This window comes from Kogia breviceps, chromosome 7 (assembly GCF_026419965.1).
Source record: "Kogia breviceps isolate mKogBre1 chromosome 7, mKogBre1 haplotype 1, whole genome shotgun sequence".
Taxonomy (NCBI): domain Eukaryota; kingdom Metazoa; phylum Chordata; class Mammalia; order Artiodactyla; family Physeteridae; genus Kogia; species Kogia breviceps.
In genome coordinates this window covers 77,289,341-77,296,575 of record NC_081316.1, presented here as the reverse complement: position 1 = coordinate 77,296,575, position 7,235 = coordinate 77,289,341, and the positions used below count along the sequence as shown (strand labels likewise).

At 52.6% G+C, this 7,235-nt stretch overlaps 1 protein-coding gene across 15 annotated transcripts in view; it reads right to left on the bottom strand.

Moving 5' to 3' along the window:
• Positions 1-313: 313 nt before the first annotated feature.
• DENND2B (DENN domain containing 2B) overlaps positions 314-7,235 on the bottom strand; it is a 178,963-nt gene continuing 172,041 nt past the window's right edge. For 9 of the 15 annotated variants that reach the window (XM_067038671.1, XM_067038670.1, XM_067038668.1 and 6 more), the window contains 6 exons: positions 5,000-5,177; positions 4,681-4,722; positions 3,589-3,700; positions 2,601-2,840; positions 1,628-1,714; positions 314-1,096 (listed from right to left, as the gene is read on the bottom strand). In XM_067038671.1, the coding sequence (XP_066894772.1) occupies positions 1,062-1,096; positions 1,628-1,714; positions 2,601-2,840; positions 3,589-3,700; positions 4,681-4,722; positions 5,000-5,177 (694 nt within the window). In that variant the 3' untranslated portion in view covers positions 314-1,061. Of the gene's footprint in view, positions 1,097-1,627; positions 1,715-2,402; positions 2,841-3,588; positions 3,701-4,680; positions 4,723-4,999; positions 5,178-7,235 lie in introns of those variants that run through there. The other 6 variants (XM_067038666.1, XM_059070103.2, XM_059070114.2 and 3 more) reach the window with 1 other exon arrangement.

The window sequence follows — 7,235 nt, the reverse complement described above, 5'->3', positions numbered from 1 at the left end:
AGATTCACCTAATAGTGGAGCCAAGGGGCAATGAACATTCTTTCCATCACTGGAAACACATAGAATCTGAACAGTTAGCTGTTGGAGAGGGAAGCTGAGCTAGAGCAATGATTAGGTATCTTCTAAGAGCAGTCATAACAGCTCGGGCCAGAGAACTCGATTTCAGGGGAGGTCAGTGACCCACACTAAAGCTAAACTCTTAAATCAAGTACTCAGTTCCCTGCATGAAGGTGTTTCATCCCTGATGGGCCTGCCTCAGCCCATCCCCCTGGAGAGAGAACTCTAGATAATAAAGCCAAGAAACACATGGGGCTCTGGGCCCAAACAACTATACACTGTTTATTGAGAACACCCGTAGATGATGGGAAGGAGGGATGCCCTGTACCGCATCATGGCCACCACTGAGTGGGAGCCGGGCCCAGAGAACACTAGCAGAGCTGGGGGGTGGGCTTCCCATGACTCACTGACCATCACAAAGGTGGGAGGAATAGGAGAAGGCCAGGCCCGAGAGCCTGGTACCATGCTGCAAATGGGGGTTGATTGGCCTTTGCCTTTCAAAAACAGAGGATTAGGGGAGGGGGACTACTAGAAAAAAATAGAAACTCTTAAGATTAAAAAAAAAATAGCCCTGTACATAACAAGACAGCATCTGCTCTCCAGGGCCCGAGACTGGCAGCAGGGGCCTTAGGCAGGCAGGCCAGGAGCCTCCAGGGGAAGATCAGTGGTTCGGCTGAGACAGTCAGCTGCACATAATTGGCCAGTCACCAGCACCCAGCAAAACTTCATCCATGCTCCGGCAGGGCAGGAAAGCACCCGGCCTCTTGGGAATATACAAATATTTACCGGATTCTCTTTGCTTGTTACAAAAACAGATAAGAAAGCTTACAGCAGATTATTTACAAACAGTATCCTGGGATATTGTGAAGGCAGAGGTGGGCTGGCTTGGAGGGTGGGGTCTGTGGGGGCAGAGCAGCCATAGCAGCCCAGAGGGTCCAAGGCTGGGCCCCCTCTCCAGGCTCCAGGCTCTGCAAGGCACTGGACTCTGTTACTGGGAAAGGGGCTTAATTCTTCTTGTGGAGGAACTTCATTTTGTTGCCTGTGGGCCAGAGGAGGGCAAGAGTGAGAATGTTTCAATATCATCTCTTCCAACAGCCCTAACCCTCTCAGTGGGAGAGGAGGATTAGAAAGACTGGATTACAGCTAGATATGATCCAGGATTGTGAAAACACTCTAGGGCTCCAATTAGAGCACTGGTATTAATCATGTATGGCTTTGGGCAAGCCATTTAACTTCTTCGGTCTCAACTTTCCTTTTAAAGTGAGACATGCTATGATTCTGTGATGTAGTAGGCTCAGCTCTTTGAAGGGCCCTGGTGCTGCCACTTTCGTAGTAGACCCCTTATAGCCTCGAGGAGAGCTCACTGGCCCTAATGGCCCTTGTGCTCACTCAGGAAGGAGTGCGCCCAGGAAGACCTGACCTAGGTGAGGCTCTATGAGATCTCTTCCTGTTCGTCTACAGCCCTGATATAAATACCCACTGGCATTGGTTTAGAGTAGTTTGGGGGTACAGATTCCCCCAGTCCCTCCCGTCTTGCTGAATATGTCTCATTAGTGACAAAGCTACTTACCCAAACCGCGGAGAAACTTGTTCATTCCACTCTGCTCAGTGTCTGGCAGTTCCTCTAAATACTGCTCCACTCGCTGTTCGAAGAGGCCTGGGGAAGAGGAGAAACAGGAACAGGGAAGAGAACAGTCGCTGGAGGAAGGGAAGGGGAGGCCTCCTGGAGGGGGACCAAAGGGCACAGATCCCAAAAGGGGGGAAACCAAAGATCTGCAATTATAACTTACGAGAGCACCCTACCAGAATTCAGACTGGCTCATCAATTCAGACTGGGCTCATCAGACTGGCCCATGTTCACTGCTGATGGCAAGAGCCCCTTGCCTCCCAGTGCCCGTTCCTGAGCTGCATTATGGAGAGGATGCCACTCCTCGTATCAGAGCTGCCCCCAAGTGGACACCTTCTCCAGCTCCTTTTAGACCACTCTACCATGTTGTTTCAAAAGGTTTGTTACACTAAATGGACAGTATTAGTGGGCAGAAGAAATAACAACCCTGAGGTTAGAAAGGTCTTGAGATGAAAAAGCCCTAGGGTGAGCAGAGCTGATGAAATAACAGAGATAAGATAACCTTTGTGCTCTGAGGGCAGACTGTCACCAACCTAAGACAGAGAGCTAGCTCAGTTCTCTTCAAGGGCTTTCTCAACCCTGGATTCTCACGGACTCCCTATGCTGCACAAGTTTGGTCTTTTTCTCTGAGGAAGGACCTGTGAATGCTGGGATAGGTGGAGATAAGCCCCACTCTTGCCACGTGGCTCCAGCCTATGCCCAGCCTTGTGAATGCACGTATTGGGGCAGGAGAAAGTGCCCTTGGCAGTCTCTCAGAAGAAAAGGGATGTTAGGAGGCCTGCTCTGGCTAATAAGTCAAGAGCTTCCTGATGGAAGCTCACCAGTGCCTGGCTGCTCAGCCCTGCGGAAAGCAGAAAAGTTGGAGGATGCCTGACATCCCCCCGGAACCCCCCACCCCAGGCTCTTCTGGCCTTACCCTTTGCCCGACACTTTCTTAGCTCCCTGTCTTGGATGAAGCCAGCAAACATCTGAGACTCCATAAAAACTTCAAGGAAACGGCGGATGCTTTTGGAGGCCACAGACTTGCGGAAGGCCTCCCGCTGAAAGGCCCTCTCCCCCTTCTCACTCTGGGTCAGGAAGAGGGAGTAGTGCCCGACAGCCTCCACAAAGAACCGGAGAAACACCTCCGACACCAGCCCGTTGAGGGTATTACATTCTGGAAGAGAAGAGAAAATCTTTGAGGTTCAGGTCAAGAGCCTGCATCCCCAACCTCCAGCTGGTGGTGTCTCCCTCTCGACAGAACTCCAGCCAGACCACTTCTCTGTTCTTGAAACCTTAGCTCTTGTGCTCCCAGGCTTGTAACTAGCTCCTGAGCCAGGAGGTCGGAAACTGTGCTCTGAACACGGAAGCTGGGGAATACTTGCTGGATGAATGAGGATGGAGATGAGGGACCAGAGCGCCACTCCCCACACACCCTCACCCTCAGTGGTTTCCCTGGCTTCACAGGAAGAGGAAGTTCCCTCCATCTCCTGCAGTGGCTCGAGGCAGGGCCCGAGAGGGAGGAATAACTAGTGTCTGGTCAGTGAGAAGAGTCTCTGCGGTTGCCAACTGTCTTCAGGGTTTTTCTCCCCAAACTTCCTGAGGTAGAGAATTAGAGGCAAGAGGTAGCTCTGTAGCCTGGGCCACCCTAGAAGTAGCCCCAGTGTTTAAGTTTCTGAACTCCCTCTGATAAAATACCACATTACTTCTCTCCTCTCAGACCCAGTCAAGCCACAGCTCCTAGAACCACACTTAGTGGGGCTAGAGAATTCTAGGCTAAAGTGAGACCAAGGTCCTATACCTGAGCTTCACTAGCCAGAAGGGTCTGGTGCATAGAATCAGGGCCCAAGCCCCATGAGGCCCAGGCCCAGACAGAGGGAGTCTGGGACCAGAACTGATTCTGCCTGGGGGCAAGCCTCACTCACCATCATCGGAGTCGCTGTCAGAGTCCTGGGAGATCAGTTCATGCTTCCTCTCTAGAGCCTGCTCCAGAGCCGCCTGTAACTTCCTAGGTAACAACGTGTCCTCGTCATCCATCTGCAGGAGAAGGAAACCGCACAGGGACAGTGACTGAGCACTTAACTTTGTGCCAGCCCTGGTTGAAGAGCTTGAATCTATAATCTCATTTCATTCTCCCAAGAACCCTGATACTATTATCAACCTCATTTTAAGATGAGAAGCTGAGGTTTAGAGAGAGGTTAAGAAACTTGTCACAAAGATAAAAAGCAGTGGAGCAGGTGGCATTCACTGCCCAGGACCAACAGGGGTTCCTACCCCACCACCGTGATGAAGTCTCCCCAGTTCCTCCATCTTAGGCTCCAGGGGGGAAGCACGGTTGGCTGGGGGCGGGGAGATTGTGGCCCAGCCTGTGTCTCAGGCGTGAGGTGAGGCTGCTGTGCCTGTCTCTGTATTCTGGTTCAGTGTCTGCATCGTGACACTTCGTACCCAGGAGTCGTAGCTCTGTCGGTGGTGTGTAACAGACTACATTCCCAAAGGCTACGGCACTGGGTTGTGTTCCTTTATAGAGAGCCAGGAGGATTTCCACCACTAACAGAGGCTTTTTGAAGTTGACAATGATTGCAAACCTTTACATTCCACTGCATTCTGTGTGTCATGTATAATCCTCCAGCAACATTTCAAGGCAGGTGTTATCACCATGCGTGTTTTAGAGATGAGAATTCTGGTTCAGAAAAGTTCAGAGGCCTGTTCAAGATCATGTGTCTCAAAGGGGGCAGAGGGCAGAGGTCAAGCCTTTGGATCCAGGCCACGTTCTTCACACACTCACACCGCCTTCCAGAAGCTGATGATGCCGACCAGAACAGCAGATCTTGCTGAGGTCAAGACTTCTCAGACCAGCTTCTTTCTACCCTTGTCTGTTCTGTTAATGTGGAACCCAGAGGGCTCAACCATCAGGCTGTGAAGGTGGAGTCGTGTGTGTGTGTGACAGTGTTGGGTGCTCTGCATCAAACCAGCACCCACCCTGGGTCAGGCCATGCTCTGCAGCGTCCCACTCTTACCTGTCGGATGAATCGGTCAGACCCCAGATTCACCATCAGTGCCTGAGAAAGAGTCACGAGGGACAGTGATTCAGGATATGAATCCCTGCAGTGCCCTGCCCAGGCCTCCAGCCCTCCTGGATTCCCAGGGTCAGATAACAGGAATAACTCCAGCCAGGGAAAGACCTCCCAAGGAGAAAGGATAAGAGCTGGGTACACAAAGGAGAAGATCCCAGCAGTCTCCACCCCCCACCCATTCCTCCTGGGGGTTTCTGTTCCTTCTGTCCCTTCCTTCCTCCACACCAACCCTCCCCCACTGCTGGCTCCCCAGGTGGCCCACCTCCTCCACAGGCAGCTCCTTCAGTTTGGGGAGGGAGCTGGAGAGCAGGCCGACCAGGAAGGGGGTGGGACAGCAGACGATGTCAATCATGGAGGCCGGGAGGACAGGAATGAAGGTGTGCTGCCAGGAGAAGGGGTAGAGCAAGGCCACCACCGCATGGGAGCAGCTGGATAGGGTACTGGCAGACAGACAGACAGACAAAGCACTGAGCCCAGGCCCAGCACCTTTGGGGAAGGGGCGTTACAGCCTGCTGGCATTACAGCCAGCATGGCGGCTCAGGACATCCTTTCATGTTAAATAAACCTCCCAGTGCCACAAAAAGTGCTGAGGAGCCTTGCGCCTGGGTCTGAACTTGCAGACTGGTAAAGCTCCCACATTCCCACTGCTCAGGACCTCAGGGACAATGGCGCTACCCTCTTTGGTGGTTCTACCTAGGAACAGTCATAAAGGTACATAGCAACACTTGAACACACATACACACCCCCCAAGAGCCACCCAAATGCACAGGTGGGCCTGACCTAGTGTGGGAGTATCAGCTCAGGCCAGGGAGTACAAAGGTAACCCGAGCAAGGGTTGATCACAAATTCAAAGTAAGAGCTGGAAGGTCCTACAGCTGGAAGGTCATCTTATCAGGTCCACATTTTACAGCCGGGGCCATTGATACCCAGGGTCAGTCTGGTCATAAGTGGCACACCTGGGACACAACCAGTTTTCCTGTCTCCCAGCCCAGTGTTACTTCTACCATTCTTCCTCTCTATCCATTCCTCCCTCTCCTAATTGGAAAAAGTGGTCTGACTGAGGACCACTGACTGAGGTGAGGCTGGCACCATTCTTAACCACTCCCATCTGTCCTCTCATGCTCCAAAAAATAGCCAGAGGTCTCAGTGGGGTCATCCTTCTCTTGGCCTAGAGGTGGGGCTCCAGGCCTCCAGCACCACAGGGCTGGTTGGCCAAGCAGAATGACCAGTGGGAGACTGGAAGGAGAATCTCCCCGATACTAACTAGAAGGCACAGAAGTGAGTGCTGAGGGATAGTATGGGTCACCAGTCAACACAGGAGACACACCTGGCTTTAACCATCCACCCGTCAGGAGAGGAGTCAAAAGCACTCCCCTAAGAGCCACATTACATATGAGGAGACAGAGGCCCAGAGTCAAATTCATTCTCAAGCCTGCCTTTCCCACCCTGTCTCTCCGCATCTATCGGTCCCACCTATTAGCTATGAAAGCCCTGGGCTCCACTTGATCAGCTCCAACAGGGATTCTCACCCTTTCATGACTGATGCCCACCAGTCAGAGAACATGGTTCCATCCATGACAGAAACAACCCCTCTTTTCCAAAGGACCTCAGTGGACGTTCACAAGCGTTTTGGCAGCCAGTGCCTTGCTTGGCTGTCCTACCACCCCATGGATGACTAAAATACTGCTGGGCCTTGAGGCAGAGACAGGTATCCTGGCCCTGAGAGCCCTTCCCCTAGGGACAGCAGCTCCCCACACCCCAAGGAGAGCCATCTGAAAAAGATCTGGAAAGGGGCTATCCAGGGTCAAAGGAAACACAGCTCCACAATGCCTTCCAGTGGGCCTGGGACTTGGGAGGCAGAAGGCTTGCACAACCCTTAGGGCTGATCACTGCAGAGCCTGTGTATGTGTGTGTAGACACACACACACACACACACACACACACACACACACACACACACACACACACACACACACACACACACACACACACACACACACACACACACACACACACACACACACACAGCCTCCCACTTACACAGACATCAGAACTAGGCCAGAGGGACCAAGGATTTGTAGAAAACCTAAAATGTGACCAACAAGAGCTGGCTGGACTTACTGAGCCTTGTCCCTAGTCCAGGCCTGTGTGCCCTCACTGGGCTGCCTCTTCTGCCCCGCTTCAGTCAGAGGCAGACCCCAAGCAGGGAAGACATCTTTTCTAAGACCCAAGATTTGCAGGACTTGAATGCTGAGCCAGGCCAGATCAGGGCCCTGGGGTATTTTCCTCCCCAAATGGTCCAGGAGTGTGTTCAGAGGCAGCTGAAGCCACGGGAAACAATCACAGCCCTGTTGGAGCCAGGCTGAGGGCCACAGGGGTGGCCAAGAGGAGGCTCTGTCCTGGGTAAGGGAGTGGAACCTTCAAGAAAAGAAACCTCAGGATCCAGGCTCTGCTAGGGGCATCAAGGTCTGACCAGACCTCACAGCTGGGTAGCGGGG